General features: G+C 36.9%; 2 protein-coding genes and 1 non-coding gene across 6 annotated transcripts in view; 2 read left to right on the top strand and 1 right to left on the bottom strand.

The window, feature by feature from the left end:
- LOC126371830 (glutathione hydrolase 1 proenzyme) overlaps nt 1–24,540 on the top strand; it is a 66,125-nt gene that overhangs the window by 15,127 nt on the left and 26,458 nt on the right. The window contains exons 1-3 of one of the 4 annotated variants that reach the window (XM_050017204.1): nt 1,749–1,874; nt 7,712–7,956; nt 10,925–11,143. In XM_050017204.1, the coding sequence (XP_049873161.1) occupies nt 7,841–7,956; nt 10,925–11,143 (335 nt within the window). In that variant the 5' untranslated portion in view covers nt 1,749–1,874; nt 7,712–7,840. Of the gene's footprint in view, nt 1–1,748; nt 1,875–7,711; nt 7,957–8,569; nt 8,939–10,924; nt 11,144–24,540 lie in introns of those variants that run through there. The other 3 variants (XM_050017205.1, XM_050017203.1, XM_050017206.1) reach the window with 3 other exon arrangements.
- Nucleotides 17,403–18,106, top strand: LOC126371851 (nuclear protein 1). The gene has a single exon (XM_050017238.1). It carries the CDS (start codon nt 17,497–17,499, stop codon nt 17,698–17,700), a length of 204 nt encoding a protein of 67 aa, XP_049873195.1. The 5' UTR covers nt 17,403–17,496; the 3' UTR covers nt 17,701–18,106.
- Trnae-cuc (transfer RNA glutamic acid (anticodon CUC)) lies at nt 22,157–22,229 on the bottom strand. The gene has a single exon. It is a non-coding gene; the product is annotated as a tRNA-Glu (tRNA).

The following is a 24,540-nucleotide window of genomic DNA, read 5'->3' as shown; positions in this document are numbered from 1 at the left end:
TAGTCAACTAGTTAGTGAGTATAATTTATTGAGTGAATTCAAGATCAGTAATCCAATGGTCGCGAACTGACCAACCTTCATACATTACGCATTGATACGCCTCAGAGTCACGAGTTGTATCAGCTATTAAGAAATTTTAAGGAAAAGGATTATAACTCGTTTTGTACGCAAATAGGGTATTTGACTGGGTCAAAGATAAATTATAAAATGCTAACCAAGAAATAGAAGCTAGTCTAAGATGATAAAAAATCGATCACATTTTACTTTTTGACTTATTTACGAACTTTATTTGTGAATTAAGTAGGTAAAAATAAGTACGACGTTTGACCGCTTTTATTGAAGACGTCACAGGACAGTATTTTCATTGAAACTCCAAAGAAAACTTTCGTTTTGGCGTTTCGTAAAAAGTATCTCATTTGACTAGTTTGTCAAGTAGCCTTTTAAGCTCAACATACACAAAAGCTGGATTTGGATCATAAATGATTATCGCGACATCTGACCTAACCTGCATTGGGCTGGTTTTCCCTTTCGACTTAGAAGGTCAGGCAGGCAGTCGCTTCTGTAAAAGACCGGACTTGTCAAATTTTCAGGTTAGTTCAGCGGACCTTGTGAAAAACGGGTTAACGCTAGGGTGACGTATACAGAGGCGGTAGGTTTACTTCGAATCTCGGCAGTGCAAATAGAGTTGAAATTTTCGGATTTTGATATTACGTGCACAAAGTATATAAGGCAAATATACGTAAACACTCACGCCCGTAAGTTTTTCCTTAGGTCAATTCGAGATCTCCAGATGTTCAATAAATAGGTACTGATAGATAGAAAAGAATCGATCGACCTAATATCGACTGATACATCACTATGCTCATAAACGTCACTACACTATCTTACGTACTTTGATTCATCTAATTCTTACCGCCCATTGAGACGATTTTGAAATGTTATGTTATTGGAATATAATCAATAATAGTACGGTCACGAGCATTAATATGTATACACTTTGGTACCATGTCACATTAACTTTTTTGACCAATTAAACTGTAAGTCTCACTAAATGTCAAATATGTTAGTACGACAGAGTCCTAAAGTGACTGTACTGAATTGGTCGTTCTGTTTAATAGTAATAAGATTGAATGATGTATAAGTAGATCCCATACCACGATTTTGGGACCGAATATAATATTAGAACACGTTCAGGTGTTTGTATTCCCTGGTATGTCGTAAAATCCGACTGAGGGACTGTATCTTTCCAACATGATGGACACTACGATTCTGAACATTCACTTGGTAAAAAATAATGTAATTTTTTTCGTCCAAACCACACACTGGGTGTTAGTGATATCGTAACGAAAACTTTGAGGGATGATTCAGGCTAGGATTCTTGGAAAATTCCACTTGATATTAACTCAGAATCATGGTCTGAATCACCCCCCTTAGTATTCGTTACGATGTCGCTAACATCCTGTATATATCATACTTCTTCCATTCTAACCAGTGTCTATGCATTATGGTTTAGAGTACTCTTTACTTGGCCTTTCTTTAAAACATCCTTGTTATAAAGTCATATGACTTCTGGGTTTTCCTTAGTTTTTTTAAGAAACTTTTTTTGAAGGAACTCATTGACTTTGTCTCGACTGGCATTCACTAGTATCGGAGGAAACGGGAAACCTTTTATTACCATTAACAGGCATTATTTTTTACAATATTTGGCATGTGATAAACAACCTCGGTAGGCGCTGCGCGTGCGCTTGTCTGCTTAACTCCATCGTCAGTTGAAAACCGACCACCGGGGTGATGAGACGTCATCATTCATCATCACGCGATGATTTGATCAAACTGTAGCACTGTGCGTGACTAACTGATTATGTGATAAAAGTGTTGGTGGCTATTGTTACGTTTGTGATTTATAATGTTAAGCATTAATGAAACTATATTATACGAGTGTTACCTATATATTATGTTTATAAATGTAATATTAAATTAAAAAACTTAAAAAACTAGAAATCGGACCTTACGTGAATGTCATAACCATAACTTATACAGCTTAATTACAGCTTCGAACTGAAAACCGATTTAGGTACCCATAAACGGCAAATAAACATATCAATTAGCAAGCACTGAATGGTCACCCTAACATTCATAAACTTTAACTTAAAATATAAAATATATTTCTTTGTTACGTGTAAAATATTTGAATTTGCATAGTAGAAAAGCAATAACACCTACAAAATAATAGCCTAAAATATAACCATATATAGCCTATATAGCCTATATAGCATAATAGCCTTAACATTTAGATTTTTTATAGATCCAGTAACCTGACTACTGTGTACCTAAAAACGTTTGCAAAAAATATGTTTTCTATCAAATTGAACCCAACTTCTACTAGATTAGGTACTTAAATACAGAGCCCGCGCTTTTTATTCTACTATCAAAAAAACTCAATTCTAAGCTGTTTTTTTTCTGAAAAGTAAACCACAATAACAAAAACTATGTTCGTTATCCTTACGTAGTGGGCAGTGTGAGCAACTTACCTTACAGCCTTGTATTTGACCGCAAGCTTGTATAGTATACAAACCCACTCTTCGCCAGCTATCTTCAAGTCTCATGTAATAGAGGGTGAGCCTATTGCTATAAACCAGGCACAAATCCTGGAAACAACGTGATATCAATTTACTAATGATCCAAACATGATTTAAAACTCATACGACCTTACAAATAAATAATAAACCAGGGATGAACTAGGGTTTAAATATATGACAGCCAAGCAAAGTTCAGTCGAATTGTATGATAATTGGATTCAATTTATAGAATAGAATAGAAATTGTTTTATTATAAAAGGACGCCACACACAAAGACAAGACAATAACATCACTTTTTTTTTCACAAAACAATTACAAAAAGCATATGAGGATGTTCATTAGAATGATCATAAGGTGATGGTGACGTCCTGAGATAAAAGGGCCTCACTCAGCACAAGTCGCGGCGTGAACCACGACGCTGGTATTATGTGGACCCTGTTGGGTGAATTTTGCTTGGCTGTCAAATTCTTAAACCCACTTTCATCCCTGGTTTATTTTTTATTTGTAAGGTGGATAAAGTCGAATTCAGTGGTTTAGAGCCCGAACTATACAGGTTGTGAGAAGCTGCAGTATTTTTAGGCGGATGAGACGTTCGTTATGTAAAATTGACGATTCAAAGTGTACTTAACTATGTTACCTATTGAATAAAGATATTTTTGAATTTGAATTTGAATTTGAACCGGGATTTGAACCAGTGACACTACGAAAGTCTACGCTCGTTTTCCGAACAGGGCTACCACGGATTTAAAAAAATAATAATAGCATCAACATATTTACGGACTGCCACGTTCCTTTTTTTTTGACGTGACTTATTGTAGATTTGCCGCAGATGGCATTAACTACTTGGCCGGACAAATGGGGAGCGCTGAAGGCTCTCACCCGGTACTGCCACGTTCCGGAAAGTCTACACATTTAAGTTGATTTTCGCTTTCGTTACACTATAAAAATAAATATATTTAACATAAGTGAGACATCATCTACCATTATAAGATTTTATCCTTCATCAAATCAAATCAAATATACTATATCGCACAGAACTAAATTTCAACAATCAGACATAACACATGAATACAGTACAATTTGGGCGACCTTATTGCTCTAGAGCAATTTCTTCCAGGCAACCACCAAAAGGAAACAAACATTTACAAACAGCTTGGATGCCGGATGGTGTAACAAAAAGTAAATACCTAAAAGTAAAACTAAAGTTAATATAATAAATAATCTATACTATACGTCCTTCATCGTGGAGGAATTTTTCAATATTTGCATTAAACAGAACTTCCTGGAACTATATTGTGTGATTCCACTATTGACGGACGTTTTTAACAAGTTCAGACACCGAATAAGCAAAAGCAAATAATACGATATAACAATACTTATTAACATCAATATGCTAAATTCAATGTTAATTTACTCAACTTTAAGTCCCTATTTTAAAATTTGGTTTATATAATTTACACCTCGTTATTTAACACATCCTTCTGCCTGTAAGGTTGTAAAGGATCGTAGCACAATAAATATTTTCAGTAAATAGCACGCATAGTGTCAGAAAGCGAATTAAAAAGAGAACTCTGCCACATCCTGGACACTTCATACAAACAACCTCGCTTTACACAGACACCACACATTGACGTTATCGTACACGCGCATCTGTGTGTGTGACGTCTGACGCTATATGATTCGAGTCTTAACTATGTTCGAGGGGGTGAGGTAAACCTAACTCAGATGCTAGTGGGGAGCGGAGAGTTGCCGTTCTATACGCAGTATTATTCCTTATTCTATGACTCTGCCTAAAAACAGAACATGTTCGGGAAACGGCGAACGCACGTTCAAATACCAGATCGGTCTCCAAGCCGCTAAATTATGAGTTTGAATTCATGTTTGGATCATAGATAATCACGTGGTTTCCAGAATATGTGCCTAGTTAATGGCAATAGGCTCACTATTACATAGGACTTAAACATAACTGGTGAGGACAGGTTATACACCTCTTCCTATCTCTTCGGGGATATAGGCGTGATGTAAAACGCTGTATCGTTTTTGACGTGATAGACCAATATAATGGGCTTATAATGTTCTTAAGATTTTGTATTTAGATAATTAGGTAAGTACTGGACAGTACAGTCACGAGTACTAATATGTATACACTTTGAAACCATGTCGCATTAACTTTTTTGACAAATTGAACCGTAAATCTTATTAAATGTCAAATATGATAGTGCGACAGGGTTCTAAAGTGGATACATGATATTGCTCATGACTGTACAGTTCAAAATATTGTATAGGTACATTATTTGTATGAATGTATTGATGTAACAATTTTATTTTAATTTTTAATATTGTAATATGACTAATTTTTATCTTGACGTGTAATACGAATTATTACCAATAAATTATATGAATGAATATGAATATGAAAAATGGCTGCAATTAAAACACATAATACCGGGTTCTTACCGCGTTATTATCAGCGACATGAGACTCCAGATAGTCGGTAAGAACTCGGTATTATGTATTTTAGTTATGATAATAAATGCGTAAATCTCAAACAATGTATAAATGGCTGCCAGTTGTCTTCTGATAACCTACAGACCTGCCCACCCTTCTAGCACACGAATTAAGAAAACTTCCTTTAGGGATAACGGGCGTAACTTATATATTTTGTAGGAATCAAAGTTTGAAACAAACTTCAGCTACTTTTTAGGTATTCAGCATTATCATTATCACAAAGTATTTTAGTAATGCCATTAGAATTTAGCATTATAAAACTTGCTGCTATGCTATAGATAAAATACACTTAAGTAAAATATTTATTCTAATATTAGGTAAGCAGGTATATTATTACTTACGATGGTTTTTTTTTTTCGGAATACTAAGTAATAACTCCTACAGTGGCGTAAAACTTGTTTAAATCCTACAGTTAAAAAACCTTTTATTGCACAATTATTTATTTATTTAATATTATTTACATTTCACGGCTTTACAGTGCAGAAGCGCCAATGCGCCGTGAAACTTTCGATATAAACAATAATATAATTAGACATATGAAACTTAAGTGTAAACAATACAAGAACATATTAAACAATAAGCAATATATAATAATACAACCTCATTCTTATGTGATTGTGCATAAAAGGATTTTTAATGTTGTAAGAACAGTACAGTAACAGTAAGTATATAGAACAGTATAGAGGTATCGTTCTTTTTCATCTTTTATATAAAGACCACAATCCTTTCTAAAGTCCTAGCAGATAACTTCTAATTTCGAATATTCCATACTGCTTATTATACCGGGTATTTCAGTTCGCGTGGACGATAGGTAGACACGGCTTCATTAGGCAGCTCATCGTAATTATTTATCTTAGACCCTCATGACTTGTGACTCTGTCTACCCAGCTACGGATAGTGTATTTACTTATTTATTTAAAATGGACATACTTAATCTTTCCTGACTTTTTTCACTTTCCAAATAAGATAAACTGATATAAAGTAGCTAAGTATACTAATGAAAGTAGTAGTTGCTATGTACGTACCGACTTAATTATATAACGTTGCAAATATTTGCCAATGATCAATATTAAGTATAAGATCTTGTATCTTGTAGTCAACAGGTGATAAAGATAAAGTGTACACAGTGATGGTTGAGATGGTATATTGGTAGATCACCATGCAATGATAAGGGCGCAGTTCGAGTCCCGTGGTGAACCTACACAGGTCACTGGCAGATCGCGGTCCTAATCCAGAACGCTTACCTATCTTAATGTATGAAAAAACTAAAATTTTATCTTATTATTTTATATCTTCTACCGTGTGGGTTGTAAGGTGAATTACCAACCTCATCAACCCTGGTGCCAGGGTTATTATTGAGCCGCCAAAGTCCCCTGACATGGCTCATGTAACGACTACTTACTTACATCAGTAAGTAATCGGGACCAACGGCTTAACGTGCCTTTCGAAGGACGGATCATCTTACTTTTTGGACAATCAGGTGATCAGCCTGTAATTTCCTAATCAAATTAGGGGTCACAAAGTAATTTTTGTGATATATCCCCACCGGGATTCGAACCCGGGACCTCCGGATCGTGAGCCCAACGCTCAACCACTGGACCACGGAGGCCGTGTTTGTGATATTTATATGAAATTGCTGAATAAGTACAGGATATATTACATATACAAGTCAGTCAATTAAACAGACAATACGGTTCATTTTACACATAGTGTCATTAGAGGTTTACATTAGTATGAAAACGTACCAATTGATTCCAAGTGAAACGAAACGAACCTAGTATATATTACGAATATTTCCTTCCTGTGTAAGAATCCGGGATAAAAAATATGACTCATTTTGTTAGGTACTTAAAAATAACTTTAAACAAGATTTGTAAATCACCTGATAGTACTAATTTAAATATAAATTTCTGCGTAACCTGTTTACGATTAAGCATTTTATTTATTTCATATACAATAGAAGACGTGACGACGCCTGTTCAAATCCGGGTCCATAAAATGTAAAAAAGTAAATTAGTAGCCGAAACTACTAAAATATTATATTACTAACAAACGCCTCACAATATTGTTTTTATCATCAGTTATAAGATTCAACTATTTTTACACCAACTAAAATAAACACTACTTCTACTTTTTTGCGACAATAGATGATAGATAGATATTTCTCTGTGGATAAGATAGTAAATTGGTAATTTTATCTCATGTTTTATTGTAAAGTGTTAAAAAAAGGAAGTCAAAAATCATTTATTCACTTAGAATAGGTAGGTACAGAGTCACAATATGGTATGTAAGTCAGTGTCACAGAATCTCTACCTAATTATTATTAGCATGCAAATATTAAAAATTCAAAAATTCACTAATGCTATAAAAACTATTAGGAATCAGCTATTCGTGTAATTTGTGTAATTTGCAAGTCATTATCTTAGTAGGTCCGTTTTTAAATATTTCAGGTATCCTATTGTATACTTTTATGTACATGTTATGCGGGCTTACCAAACAAAGTGTAATTCTTGGACAGTAGTCCCTTGCTAGTTTAGGATACTTACAGTTTAAGTTATGAAATCAATATATGAAATATATTTTCTGCAATAAATTCGATTATTAAAAACGCTATTAACAATTAGAAATCGACACAAGAGTCGATACCACATATTGTATAGACAATATTGAACAATAAACTTTCTATTTAGTAAACTATACATAACACAACATTTAACATAACATTTGAAGTGTTAATAAGCAGTGAGTGAAAAATGTGCGATAGAGAGCAAAAAGAACTGCTGAGGAAGAGCTCATTGAAGAATGATGGTGAAGCACGACGGAAGAACCTCCACGTCTTAATAAAAGTACCGGATTCTCACCGACAAAGGTGCGTACACGGCCAACCTGATTCAACCTTTGAATCGTTCAACTAAAGAATTGTCAAGTACAATAATACATAAAGAGAAACATTAAGGTTATAAGGGCGAACCGGCTTGAACGACGTTAAGTAAATATCTGTCATGTAAGTAATATTTTAAGTGTCTTATCTGCAAGACGTAGCAATGCTTATCTTTGCGCCGCCTGATAGATTCTACGTAGCAAAATTGCGGCGAACATTTGTTCAGTTTTTTTAAACAGGCGCTATGTAATATCTTATAATGTATCATACACCATAATTGAATACTGACCTCCAGAGGATCGTATAAACACATTATTATGTTTAGCTGAGTCTGATTTTTGATTATTAAATCTACAATGTTTTTGCCTGAATGTTTTCTTAACTATCAACCAAAATCTTTACCAAAAATTTTGAATAGGTACTTACTCATACCTACATAAAAAGTAAAGCACCATATCAAGGCAAATTATCAAAATAAATAGAATCTATTTTCACGCCATCTGTTGTTACAGTCCGAAAACTACCCTAGCAGGTTCAAACAGGTCAGCGGTCTGAACAGCTGTTTTTCCTATCGATTTTCTTCGTACCCGCAAGGAAGTTCACTGCATAACACCTGCAGATTGAACGGTCATACAAACTGCTATTAATAACCTATTTTAAGTGCCCTTTCAATTTGTATGCATAAACAAATAGTACTTTCGGTCCGCTAAAGAAAATTAAGTGAAAAATTATGTAATATATTTCGGTGTAAAGAGTGATTGAAGATTGAGGTTATGTTTTGACGTGTACGGTTATCAGTGCAGTTGTTAGAAATTCGTGTCAACATGGAGAATTCGTGGCAAAATGGGTTGCACCGGCGGAACTTTATTAGCCAATCACATGAATTTCAGGATACAATAAGACTGGTATCGCCTATGAATAGATTCAGTTTATTTCATGCACACCTTAGCTATCATGCTGAGGAGGAAAAGTAAGTTTTCCAAGACACTAAAATACTACTTATATTACTTCACGGTATATCCTCTTTCAGGCTTATATTGGTATGAAAGGTGATAATCAGAATATGCTTGTTCTTTATTGGCAAAGTGACCTTATGTTGTTTGTGTGACACGTAAACACTTGCAGTAACTACTAAGGAAAATAATTATGCTAAGAATTAAAGGATATTAGATACTTAAGTAGATATTATATTGTTGTTTTCCTGTATATAATAGGACTTCTTAAAGTAAATTGCATTATAATTTGTTAGATATATGACTGATAAGCAAAAGTCCGTTAACAACTGTTTATTAAAGATCTTAGCGTTACGTCTTACTCTGAGAATTCAATTTCAAATAAGTACATCATCATTCTCCTACCTTTATCCCACTCCAGGTGGGGTCGGCAGCACATTCCTCTTGCATTCATTTCTGTCAGTCGTCACCTCGGTACTCACACCTTTCACACACATAACATATAACATAAATAGCCTATATGCGTCCCACTGCTGGGCACAGGCCTCCTCTCAATCAACCGTAGAGGGTAACTCACACACATAATAAAAAAAAAACAATTAATCCAAATTCAAATTTCGAAAATATACAGTTTTTTACATAACCACATTTTACCAACTTCATCAACCAAATTGAGCCGCCAAAGACCCGTTGAGCATGGCTCATGTAACGATTACTCACTTACATCAGTAAGTAGTTACCGGGACCAACGGCCTAATGTGCCTTTCGAAGCACGGATCATCTTACTGTCGGACAATCAGCTGATCAATATTTAATGTCCGAACCATACTAGAGATCACAAAGTGATTTTTGTGATATGTCCCCCGGCATTCGAACCTCCGGATCGTGAGCCCAACCCAACGCTCAACCAGCCTCATAATCAAAATTGATGACAAACATATATGACATATGTATACAGGTATATTAAAATCTATATGCCATACATAAGTAGTCCAATTATAGAGGTATACATAGGTAGGCATAGAAACTGCACACACCATCGTAAAATATTTCATAGCAGTAAATGCAAAGAACAAGCAAATTATTATAATTGAATAGGTAGCAATTTCATTTTGTACTTTATATTAGAGTATTATAACACGTTAAAATACTATTATTATATACATAAATAATACTTATACACTATTCGTGTATAGCATTAGTTTAAACATATTAATTATTATATATAAAGAGTTCTATAGGTGTTAAATATTTATATTTTGTAGTAACATCCAAAGTAACACGTGCCAATGTAAGTTGAAATTACTTAATTCTTCTTTCGTCTATATTAGGTTGTAAGGTCGATGACTGACCAATATACCCTGTTACTATCTAGAGTCACTTTTCTGCTGGGAATGACGAGAAGAAATATCGGGAGGGTTCTTCTTTTCTTTCTTTCAGAACAGTTGAAAAATTAAAAGAAAAAATCGGACGCATTCGGGATTGCAGCGTTGCGCGGTCGGCGCACTACCACCGTGTCCTTTCTTACGTGTCCGTAAATGACGTGCTACATTCAATGTAGTTTGATTAGAATGACAGCAGAATAGAGATACAGTACTAAAAAAAACCATAGTAACATATTGGTGCCAATTCCAGTACATATCATTTAATTTTATTTTAAGTTATACCTGTCATTTTCTTATCCGCCGTAAAGGAAAGAGACGGGTAATCGATAGGCAAAACAATTATGGAACACAAGTCAATTTTAGGCAGGAATTTTAAAAACCCTCCCAAATTTTTATATTCGCCAATAACCCGACAGAATTCAGTTGCATACCAGCGAGATGAATATTTTATTCGGCCGGGTTATTCATTCATTTTAAAATTAACAGTTGTCAATCCGCCCCTTTCCTTTTCGGCGGATAAGAAAATGACAGAAATAACTTAAAATCAAATTAGGTGTCTGTAGTAAGTAGCCAATTATAGACACATTTTTTTCTAAATTCGTACTTCTTTGTTTCCAGGCCTTACAAGTTCCGGACGAAGTTGCTGATCACAGGGACTGTGATCCTAGTGTTCGTGGCCGCCCTCGCCGGGTACCTGATAGGCAGCTCGGAGCGCAGCAAGCGGATGATAGAGCCTCCAGACCCGCTGGTGCCGCCGGGACCGTCATACTCAGTACTGCGAAGGTTTAAGAAGGCAGCTGTGTGCACCGATTCGCCACTATGCTCAGGAGTTGGCAAGTAAGTGACTTTGTATTTATTCAGTTTACTGTACCTACATACAGGGTGTTAGTGACATCGTAACTAATACTGAGGAGGATGATTCAGACCATGATTCTGAGTTAACATCAAGTGGATTTGCCCATCGCAAAAGTATAGAAATTAAAACAATAAAAAAAATCATGAATTTTGCGACGGAAAAATCCCCTTGATATTAACTCAGAATAATGGACATACAAGTAGATAGTAGAATTTTCCGTCGTAAAAGTATGAAACTGAAAATATTTTTAAAAAAATACTAACATTTTCATGAATTTCTACGTTCTGTGCTATCACGGCTTCACTAGACTGTTTACAATAAATTGGATAAACATATTCTTGGAATTTCCGCTAGAAATAAACTAAATTTGAATTTGAAACCCCTCTTGAAAGCAATCATGTAAACAGTATTTACAGGATAAGTAAGCGATTTTAAGCTACTGGACAAAAACCTAATGCACACAGTTAGGTTTTTGTCCATATAAAAGACATCAACGCGCTCATTTATTTCACCGTAATTTATTTCAATGATCTAAACTAATTGTCCGACTCCAATTAATATATATTATGTCGGCCATATCTTGATCATTTCATGATGTGCTCGTTCATTTCATGAAATAGTCATATTTCTTATTATATGTGGTTTGGCCAGATCAATGAACACAAAAAATTTAACGATATGAGCAACCAAATACATGATTACTTCATGATATGGCCAAACGTTGGGAATCATATCGTAAAATTAGTAACACTATCCACCGGTAGTGGCGCTGTTGTCGATTATATTTAAAACTTAATTGAAATTATAATCGATTAATCGATGTAAGTAATTATACAATTTTCCACATCGATTAGTTAAATAATTTTGAACCTAATAAATTAATCGAATATTCGCAATTTTCATTACACCACATAACATGGACACCGCCTGCATTAACGATATGGCTGAACGTTGATTGAAATAACATTAAACGATATGATCAACTTAAGTTGGCTATTTCATGAAATATGACCATTTCACGAAATGGTCGAATACATCATGAAATGATTAATTCTAAGATCAAGGAGGTTAAAATGGCCACATCGAAGCAATTAATCTAAGAAAGCAATGTTGAAATTTGTCATTTGCGCATATAAAAGTAAATTGCGCAATGCAAACAAAATTAAATGTCAAACAGCAATATTGCTTTCTTAGATGAATTGCTTCGATGTGGCCATTTTAACCCCCCTGGCCACGACATGTACGAAAAAGCATTGTTAGAAAAAACACACAATTCAATTAGTTAGTATGCTTTAACTAGTAAAATCAACAGCTAAATACGAAGTCACGAATTTCCGTTTTCCAGAAAGGGCTAGAACGAATTATCATGCATGCAACGTGTTATCTTGTTCACGTGATTCGTATATGTTATGAATGAAGGTTTCTACTTCCATATATATTAAAAGTAGTAAAGGACATGATGTTAAATAAATAGATTGGTTTATGATTATGGTACAAAAATGACTGTCGGTTTACAATTTTTCTAAATTACGCAAAGTATTAATAAAGGACACACATACAAATACTAGTATACATACACGTCCATAATCCCCATAGAAGTATTATAAACGCTCAACCACAGGACCACGACCGACCTCCGTGGTCCTGTGGTTGAGCGTTGGGCTCACGATCCCGAGGTCCCGGGTTCGATTCCTGGTGGGCACATATCACCAAAATTACTTTGTGGTCCCTAGTTTAGTTAGGACATTACAGGATGATCACCTGATTGTCCGAAAGTAAGATGATGCGTGCTTCGGAAGGCACGTTAAGCCGCTGGTCCCGGTTACTACTTACTGATGTAAGTAAGTAGTCGTTACATGAGCAGGAGCCTTTGGTAGCTCAATAGTAACCCTGACACCAGGGTTGATGAAGTTGGTACTCCACCTCACAACCCACACGATAGAAGAAGAATCCCCATAAGGGTAAGTAAAGCCACAAGTGGTTTTAGGATTGTTCTCGAAAGACTTGTTGTTTATCTTAAGTGCAGATTACACTAACACAGGTGGCTCGACCATTATATGCGACGATACGGCTCACCACCTATCACGTTGGTCTAACAGAAAGCTCGGTCTGGTGTAGGTATTTAGTCCATCTTGCGATGGATGTACCTCTGACTACCCCTATTGGGATATGGCTAGTCGTGATCTTATGTAATATATTGTTGTTGTAATAATAATATAACAATAATAATAATTTTATTTATTTTCATAAACTGCCACAATTTCAGTTGATCAGTTGATTTGTTTTCCTACATACAGTCATGAGCAATATAATGTACCCACTTTAGGACTCTGTCGCACTAACATATTTGACATTTAGTGAGACTTACAGTTCAATTTGTCAAAAAAGTTAATGTGACATGGTACCAATGTGTATACATATTAATGCTCGTGCGTGACCGTACATCTAGAAGGATCATTTATTTATTTGTATTTCATTTAAAATAACGTACAGTCATTAGTACCCACTTTAGAGCATTGTCGCTTAGTGAGACTCACAGTTCAATTTATCAAAAATAAATTAATTTATTATTCCTTTCTGTTGAAACATCTCGAATTTTCCATGCACTTAAACTACTTTATATCTAAAATACCTACATGGTAGTAACTGTTTTCAATAAGTAGTACTTATAAACAAAATGATAAATCACGATTTCATAGTTATCTTTATTTTTCTTTTATCACGTTCAAAATAAATATTATATAATATTATTCACACCTTTTAGGTACTACATTTTGTCCGGCCAAGTAGTTTTGTCCGGCCAAGTAGTTAATGCCATCTGCGGCAAATCTACAATAAGTCACGTCAAAAAAGAAAAACCGTACTACATTTCAGAAGTACGAATATTGTTCATCCTATATGATTTATAATATACAGGGTGGCCCAGAGGTTTACGTTGAAAATGAAAAGTTATAGAGGGTATGTTCAGCGATTATGATCATTTTCAACAAACATCCGTCTTTATTTGTAATTGTTTTGTGGAAATTTGACATGATGTTATTGTCTTCTTTTTTTGGAAAAGGGCGCCACCCCTTTAAAATAAGAAACTATTTATATTCTATTATATTATTTACATGCATACATAAACTCACGCCCGTAATCCCTAATGGGGTGGGCAGAGCCACAAGTAATCAAAGACAACTTGCAGCCACTGTTGATACGATGTCGTAAACTGGATATGATGAACCTTATGGTGATAAGGGATCAGCCTATCGCCCAAAACATTAGTCCATCATGTTAGACACAATCCCTCTGTCGGTTTTTACGATATGCCCCGGAAGACAAGCAGCTGAACGTGTTCTATGTTTTTTTGTTATATTATTTACGGTACCTTTTTCTAGTTCCGCTGGAAGCCGTAACTCCCTGCCAAGTTTGCCTTTCAGGAGTCGTAGAGGTACTCTCGTGAAGTGCCGGTCTATATGACAGAAGGAACAACGGTACATTTTCGTCCCAATTCCGTTGGTGAGAGTCTACCACTTTCGCAGGATGGCGTTCCAAAGTCTGATTAACCTCAAATACCCCCGTTCTCCGCAAGCGTAGCTTCTAGGAGCAAAAGTTCTACGACTTCCAGAACGTTCCTCATCTGCTGACGATATCTCCCTAACTCGCACACCTCTAGGATCAGTATTTCATTGCTATCGTTTCGTTAGGAGTGTTTCTGGTAGCCAATGAGTCCCTCTATCTAATTTTTCATTTTCTCCTTCTCTCTTCTATCGTGTGGGTTCTGAGGTGAATTACCAACCCAGGTGTATTATTGAGCCACCAAAGGCATGGCTCATGTAACGACTACTTCTTTTCATCAGTAAGTAGTAACCGGGACCAACGGCTTAGCGTGTCTTCCGAAGCACGGATCATCTTACTTTTATTATTTTTCATTTTGAATGTGAACCTCTGGGCCAGCCTGTATAATATTTCTAGCATGTTTAATACCGGAGCGAATCGATGTTTCACTTCGCTTTAATGTATTTTTCTTATTTTTTAATTTAAATGGTCGCGTCAAACGTCTGATAGCGAAGAATTAAGTAGGTAAATGATTCATAATTATTAAGATAAAAGTATGAATCAAATTAAAAGGTGAAGTGAATCTAATGTTCTGGGTAACATAAACATAAACAACCTATATAAGATCCACTCTGGGCGCAGGCCTTCCCTCAATCAAATGGAGAGTGGAGCATCCACCTCTCACTGTATCCACCTCTGCAGGTATTTTGTTACGGTTAATAGCCGGGACTCAATACCTCAACGTGCCCTCCGAAGCACGGAATCATCTTACTTTTTTAGACAAACAGGTTATTCAAGCCTGCAATGTCCTTATCAAACAAAGAACAGTTTCACAAAGTGATTTCGATAATAATCCCATTGGGAATCGAACCCGGACCTCCAGCTGGTGACTCCAGCGCTCTAACCACTAGACCACGAAAGTAGGTATAGAGCTAGGGATCTACTTAATGGTTGTACCGTAAAATGCATTATCCCTTAGTGCCTGTATTTCCACGACATGTCCGCGATAATAAACAGAATGGAAAATTTTAAGGAAATCATAAATCTTGAATGCAAAGGAAATGGAAATAGATATTTTTAATTAATAGAATAATATTGTTCAATGTGATGAATGATGAATTATTATTGATGATTATATTGGTTTCCAAAAAGCTGATGACTCAAAATAATCACAAAAATGTGCAAGATATGATTCATTATTGCGAAACAATATTTACATACTTACATGAGTAAACAATAATAAGTTTATCTAGGTATTTGAAATCATAAAGCGGTTTTATTAAGTTACTTACAAAAGCGGCTGTAACAGCAAAAACTTATCGAAATGTCTCACCAAGGAGACTGGAAAAATGTCTGAAAATACAAACTTTCTTACGAAATAACATTCAGTATTTCAAGAAAATGTCCTTTCAATTCCAAATGTAGATTGAAACTAATAAAAAGAGTTGAAGATTGTATTTATAATGAAATTTCAAAGTAATATATAAAGATCATAATGGTCGGTTAGGTCGTTTAGTGACTCGTGGAGTGGTAGAAATCGATAAGCGCTGCAGCGGCTAAGCTGGCGAATGTTCTCGAGCATACATAAACATGTTCATTGTTATGCACGCACACTTTGAAAGCGACCGTGTTGTACAATAATGTTGCCAACGGTTGGGGCGTTACCCTATTGATGCAAAAGATACCTCTTGCAGACGCGACACTGTAACGGTAACATAAACATAAAATCTTAGTACTTAATTTACAGCTCCGAAAGATTATGTGAGTAACCAAAACAAAATAGAAAGTTCTTCAGAACAGAAGAATCTAGAATGGTACCGATATGACGAATACAAGTAGTAATGTATTACCAAAACTGGACTTCTTTTCATAATAAGGATAGGTTAACAGGTACAAAAATACATGATTCAGATGCATCTGTAGATAATCCTTTTTAGGGTAAACAGAGCAATAAGGCAAATTGCAACCAGTTTTTTTCTGTGTACAAGTATCCAAAAGCACCTAATTACTATAGATACCTATTGGTAGGTCAGTTACCAACTCATCGCGTATCCATATCGCATCATCACGTATTAAACTAAAAGTTATAAGATTAGGTAGATTATTATGAAAAAATTCAATTCAGCCTACTGTGCACCGGATAGCACCTAAATGTGAATAATGTACGGTCACGAGCATGAATATTTATACACTTTGGTACCATGTCACATTAACTTTTTTGACAAATGGATTTGTCAGTCTCACTAAATGTCAAATATGTTAGTGCGACAGAGTCCTAAAGTGGGTACATTATATTGCTCATGTCATGACTGTACTTAAAGAAAATGATTACAAATACAGAGTGAACTTGAATAGCAACTTAATATACTTAGTCGCTTATTAGGTTAACTCGACCGACACATATTTGTACTTACGTATCTAAATCAAGCAACGTGATCAGGTAACGGGACCAAATCCGTCTTGGGCAAGAAACAGTTACTACATGGAAACCGGTCAGTCTACCACTTTCTTGGAAAAGGGCTTTTCAATTTCCACACTGGTATCCCAGGCCGGCACACGCGCACATAGAAACCTCTATAAATAAACAAACTGCCTTCACAACCGGGTCGCGCTGCGCGGCGCTCCACCAATCACGAGTCGAGAACGTTATCGACGCGCATGCGGTCACTGACGTGTCAGCCCGCGGGTATAAAAGCCGCACGCCGACCACCGCACCAACAGAACATACACAAAATCTCAAGTAACGCTGTCACTGCGACATATCTCTTGTACCAAATCACCAAAAATCACAAATATGTCCGAGGCTTTCTTTGACGAGTACGACTACTACAACTTCGACCACGACAAGCACATCTTCTCCGGGCACAGTGGCAAGCAACGCACCAAGAAGGAGGTGAGCGAACACACCAACCACTTCGACCCGTCCGGCCATTCCAGAAAGATCGTGACCAAGCTGGTTAACACTGAGAACAATAAGAAAGCTGCGAACAAGCACTAGATGGGGTTTTGACTGACGACTATGGCGTGCCGAAGGATTGTCGAATTGCCGAGCGAGAGGGGTTTGTGGCGGATACCTGAAGAGAGTGAAGGCGTCCGCTCGTTGCAGAGATCAGTGGAACATCCGAGGCGGTTTTTGCTGACGCAGAGCTTCTACCAAGCGCGACAGCAAGCTTGCCGGGGGGCCCCGCGCCTCCGACCGCCGCGACAGAGGTAACTCACCCACTATTGGACTCAACACCGTTCCACCGACGGATCTCAACTCTCAACTGGGCTTGTTCTAGAGCCCAAAATTTGCTGTGTTATTAATTCCTAGTTAGATTATTACTTTTATTTGTATCTTTACTGAGGTGCACGGACTGTAATAATTAATTTAAGGTTAATAAATGCCTAGTACTACTAATTTACTTTGTTGTTTCATTGCGGAAGATGTGGCTAGTTGGTTGTTGCGAGGTCGTTGGCTATGTATAGCGTGTATAGGTGATGCTATTGGTTTGTTTTTGTTATGTATTCGTCTCGCCTACGCCCGCGCGTGTTTATACACAAAGGTAACCTTGAGGCATCGAGCAGCCGGCGAGCCGCTGTGGCCTTGTCTTATTATCACCAACTCGTAATCACCTCGGTTTTTACTGCGCAGAAGCAAAAACCAACCAATTAACTTCGTGACATTTCCATCAGACGTTGATAAAAACGAAGTCGTTAATATTTCCTTTGCCCTATGAAACATGCCGTTAAGAAACAGTTTCTTTTTAAGTCTATTGAATGATACACATGAACACACAACCGTCACTCCTTACTAGGGTGAGCAGGGTCTCGTATAAGTACGACATAAATAAATAAAATATATATATATATATAAATATAATAATTATATGTAAATTTTCTTGTATTCTAAAGCAATAAAGAGTATACAAACAACAAACAAACAAACATAACTTGCATCCATTCTTAATTATTTAATTTGAACCACGTCTTTTATAACAGTTCTGTGGTGAAACTATGAAAATCCCCTAAGTAGGTACCTAGTTAGACCACGGCTCTGGTAAAAGTCCACAGACCAACTAGTTAGACGGAGCAGTTGGACATTTCCCCGAAAATCTCTGGTTATCGCTTACCAATAGTCTATCACGCACAGGAGCTATGAAGGCTCATTTATGCTACCTACTAAAATGCATATTTCATTAATATGGAAATAATAATATAAAGTCTCCAGTATTGGCCTACAAGGAAGTTGACTAGGGGTCATGCGATACATACCTACAAAATATAATCTTCTATCATGTGGATTGTGAGGTGGAATACCAACCCCATCAACCCTGGTGTCAGGGTTTTTACTGAGCCGCCATAGGCCTCTGACATGACTCATGTAACAACTAACTTACATGAGTAAGTAATAACCGGGACCAACGGCTTAACGTGCCTTCCGAAGCACGGATCATCTTACTTTTTAGACAATCAGGTGATCAGCCTGTAATGTCCTAATCGAACTAGGGATCACAAAGTGATTTTTGTGATTTGTCCCCACCGGGATTCGAACCCGGGACCTCCGGATCGTGAGCACAACGCTCAACCACTGGACCACGGAGGCCGACAGAATATATTATAGGTAGATACCTCCCTACTATTATTATCTAATGACATAAATACTTAAACTATACAAGTGTTTTCCTGCCTACTACTTGCGAGGTGTATTACCGGTAATATGTTTATTTGTGTTATTTATTGTAGATACCTCTAGTTAATAATGTATTAAGTATGTAATAATTTATGAAGTTGTACGGTCACGAGCATTAATATGTATACACTTTGGTACTATGTCACATTAACTTTTTTGACAAATTGAATTGTAAGTCTCACTAAATGTCAAATATGTTAGTGCGACAGAGTCCATAAGTGTACATTATATTGCTCATGCATGACTGTACGTTGTTGTTTCTGTCTTTACTTTACATGGGTGCATAAAATCACGCCCACAATCCCTCGTGCGGTGGACAGAGTCACAAGTTGTCAGAAGACAATTTGCAGCTACTTAAAATACCAAAATTCTATGACGGATATGTTAGAAAAGTATTGAAAATGAGGCATTTTTCACTATAACGTTCTAAAAAGAAATAAAATCCTAGTTTAATGTGAAAACAGAATCGAATTTTGTTAAAAAATGATACCGTTAAAATATAAAAATGTAGTCAATTACCTACCTTACTTTCAGTCCATCGCTGGGTACTTCTTTTGGAATACTTGTATAATTCATTATTATTATTCTGTTCTACATTTATGAATATTATGTAATGATGTTTATGTCTATATTTACCGTAAAGTTTCTATTTATGCATTTAAATTCACTCAGTGACTCATATAGCTTTAGAAGATAAATATCAGCATCATACCACCACTCAATCAATCTGTAATCTTAAAAAATCTACATAGGCAAGCCATCGCCCGATAAACATGTTTGGATCTACAAAATATAAACTTTCTAATGTTATTTAGTGGTTATTTAATCCATTTTACACCATTTACATTCTCATCCGCGGTGGGGCAGCGTGGTGGAGTATGCTCCATATCCCCTCCGGTTGATTGATAGAAGGCCCGTGTCTAGCAGTGAGACGTACATAGGCTGTTTATGTTATGTTATGTATTTATATTCTCAACATATTACTGCTAAAAAAAGTAGCGACACGGAAAAAATGTTTCAAGGTAATTTACGAATATAAATATTGTACGCTGCCAAATCTCCAGATTAGGTGAGAAAAACGGGATAACACTAGCACAGTAAATAGGTGTGGATTTAGAAACATAAATAAACCACATAGCGCCTTTTTCAAAGAGTCACTTTCGGATGTGAGTTTTGAAAACAAGTTTCACAGTCCAATTTTTTACCCGCATTGAAATTAATTAAAATACATCGACATTTATGTTGAAAAAAATCATCAAAATGTCATTTTTCAAATAAACGCTTTACGTGCTTTTCACTGTAAGGTGACGATATATCACATCGCTTTTGCGATGGAATATTCCACTTGATATTAACTCAGAATCATATTCTGAATCGTCCCTCTCAGTAATCGTTACGATGTCACTAACACCCCATACAAATACGTATAGGTTGTTAGTGACTCCTAACGAATAATGTAGGGGATGATTTAGATTCTGAGTTGATATCAAGAGGAATTTCCTCTTGGAAAGTTCATGAAATCGTTTGTGTTTTTTTAATTATTTTCAGTTCCATACTTTTGCGACGGAAAATTCCAGTTGATATCAACTCAGAATCGTGGTCTGAATCACTTCTCAAAGTTTTCGTTACGATGTCACTAACAACCTGTATAAATTAAACGCTCCAGGGAGATGGTGAAATATTGTGAGCAGTGCTGTTGTAATTCAACCATAAAATTACTAATGATTTTACTGTATACCTAATGGAGAAAGCAGACTCTAGTGACGAGGATATGATATACTTAATATAGTGTAAGAGAATTATATGGGTAATTATAGAAGTGATGTTGCGATATCACATCACTTATTTAATAGCGCTCTTGTCGGTGTAGCATTCTCCACGCTATTTTTTAGGGAAATTATAGGACAGTGGTGCTCTGACGCGACTGAGAGTGCGCCCAGAGTAGACTATTTCAAAGTCATACTGGGACTCGTTGTGCAGTAATCGTAAATTTTGGGTTTATTTTTTTTGACGTGACTTATTGTAGATTTGCCGCAGATGGCATTAAATACTTGGCCAGACAAATGGGGAGCGCTGAAGGCTCTCACCCGTTACAAAGTTTAAGACAACAGGCCTGAGGGTGCCCAGTTGGGCGCGAACCTCGGCTCAGGGCGTCGTCTGAGAGGAAAAATATTTGAAAGAATTAATCGACCCTAGTGGCTCGATAGCGATAAGCGCTGATTGAGGGAGACCACGCCGACGGGGTCGGTATCGGGGTCCTGAAGTATTTGGTGTCGCGAGCTGCTGGCTGCCTCTATGGCTAGACGTAAATTTAGGGTGAACAACCTATTGGTCTATCTTAGAGGACAACACGCATTCAATTATGTATGCTCGCCGACATTGTAATTATCAATGATTCACAATCAACAAGTGAAATATTGGATTCATTCAATGCTCTTACATAGCGTCACGACTGTATCCCCGAAGGGGTAGGCAGAGCTGTGTAGTACAACATACTTTCACGCCGGCCGCAACACACGCGTAAAATTATTCTCTCTCTTCTATTGTGTGAGTTGTGAAGTGGATTACAACCCCATCAACCCTGGCGTCAGGGTTACTATTGAGCCGCCAAAGACCCCTGACATGGCCCATATAACGACTACTAACTTACATCAGTAAGTAGTAACCGGGACCAACGGCTTAACGTGCCTTCCGAAGCACGGATCTTTCTTTCGGACAATCAGGTGATCAGCCTGTAATGTCCTATTACCAAACTAGGGATCACAAAGTGGTTTTCATGATGTGTCCCCACCGAGATTTGAACCCGGGACCTCCGGATCGAGAGCCCAACGCTCAAACCACTGAACCATGGAGGCCGTTATTATCATAACATAACATATCATCCCCGATGGGGTAGTACTGTACAGTCATGAGCAATATAATGTACCCACTCTAGGACTCTGTCGCGCTAACATATTTGACATTTAGTGAGACTTACAGTTCAATTTGTCAAAAAAGTTAATGTGACATGGTACCAAAGTGTATACATATTATTATTAACGCTCGTGACCGTACAACTCCCGCCCCCCCTCTCCAGCTATGTTGTTGAAGTCCCATTTCCATTAGCCGAGCACGGATCCTGGAAATCACGTAATTCTTATCAATTATCTATACTCTTACAACAAGTGGTACAATGGTTGGAAACAAGTAAAGCGGGCAAGTGTTGTAATATAACCTTGCTTACAGCCTACTCAGTTATAATATAATATCAATCAGTTTCCGGTAAACATACAGCTCAGGTTACACATATAGCCATTTGTTTTATACTAAACAAAATGACGACTGCTACAAAGCAGTGATGGAAACTTTTGCTATCGTGTATGTTATGAGGTGGATTGGCAACCTCATCAACTCTGTCAGGATTATATTGAGCCGCCAAAGGTCTCTGACATGGCTCACGTAACGAACTTACTTAGATCAGTAAGTAGTAACCGGAACCAACGGATTAACGTGCCTTCCGAAGCACGGATCATCTTACTTTCGGACAATAAATATTTTGACTTTGACTTTGACAATCGGGTGGTCAGCCTGTAATGTCCAAATTACAACATACATGTATGTACAACGCGCATATAAAAGTAAGTGCGCAATGCAAACAAATGTCAAATAGCAATATTGCTTTCTTAGATGAATTGCTTCGATGTGGCCATTTTAACCGCCCAGGTCTCAAAAATGTTTTTTTTTTTTAATTTATTTATTTATATCATTAAATTATAACATTGTTAGGTAAACCACTGATACCTTAATATAATGTGAATTTAGAAATACAGTCGAAATTTAACTCGTATGTGCGATTTTATTTAAATTTATTCCAACTACGCACAAACATCTTAATTTGAGGGACCGAACTTATACTATCTACATAACTTAATGTACACGTATTTATAACACGATTCGGACTCTTTTTTAGAAAATCTCCTTGGTGAATGTGAGTCTATTTGTTTATATAGGATGTGAGTGATACTAAACGCATCTGTAGTGAGCTTTTTGGCGGGAACGGGAACGGGACAGTTGCTTTCTTCATTGAATAATCTAAATACAGTGGCGGATTTACAAATTTGCCGCCAGTAGGCTATTCAAATTTTGCCGCTCCTACTGACCTCTAAAATTCAATACGCTAGTTCACAATCAAATTACTTAATTAGTACTTTTATTCTGTTAATAAAATTGCAACTTTCGGATTTGTATTCTATCGTCCTCATTACATCGGCTTTTTCCCGTTATTAATGTGATTGTGAAGTAAGTTGTGTCAGTTTCTAGATTTTTTTACAGCAGTCAATTTAGTGAAGTGTATACTGTTGAGCTAAAACAGCAGCATGTAAGTACTAATTATCATAATTCATGTCGTCCAAACCGTATCCGGCGACGGTGACTCCTGAATATCTATCCTGGATCGATGTTGTGGTGGGCTCTGATGTGGCTGGCGAAACCGAACTTCGACTTGAAGATCCGGTCATACGGCACACAATAAAGCTGGCCTGACGAATTGAGTGTGTGGGTTTTGATCGAGTCTTCCACATTTGGCGCTTTGCGTCGAGATCTTGTAAACGCTTCTTTTCAAATAAATTGACGCTCTTGTGAACGGCGCGGCGTCATTCCGGTCTAAGACAAACACAATCCACCCAACTAACTGTTGGTATCTCACATGCCACGAGATTGCGCTTAAGCACGTCTTTGTAACGCAGATATTGCCCACCATGTTTTCGCTTTCCGCTAGAGAGCTCGGAATAGAAAACTGCTTTCGGTAGTCTGCTGTCATCCATTCGCAAGACGTAACCGCACCATCTCAGTCGATGCTTTATGATGAGCGCTTCTATCCCGGATAGACCAGCACGACGCAAAACTTCTGTGTTAAGGCCGTTTATACACTCGTTCACAGTGTCCTGCATAAGTTGATTGCCGATGCAGCTTGGATCTCAGGTAAACTGAGAACCGTGTTTATGTATGATGACCATAAGAGTCGTCCATTGTCATACCGGTTACGAAAGATGTCCCAGCACGAGTCGTAATTGTCGGCGCTGATATTCAAATGCTGTACGAGCTTTTCTGGTTCACCTCTCAGTTTAGATTTCAGTAGCTGCACTTTTTACGACTTCGTTAGCATATAAAAATCGCAAAAAGACACCC

This window comes from Pectinophora gossypiella, chromosome 13 (genome assembly GCF_024362695.1).
Source record: "Pectinophora gossypiella chromosome 13, ilPecGoss1.1, whole genome shotgun sequence".
NCBI lineage: Eukaryota > Metazoa > Arthropoda > Insecta > Lepidoptera > Gelechiidae > Pectinophora > Pectinophora gossypiella.
The sequence above is the reverse complement of the archived record's forward strand: the minus strand, read 5'-3'. Positions and strand labels throughout refer to the sequence as shown.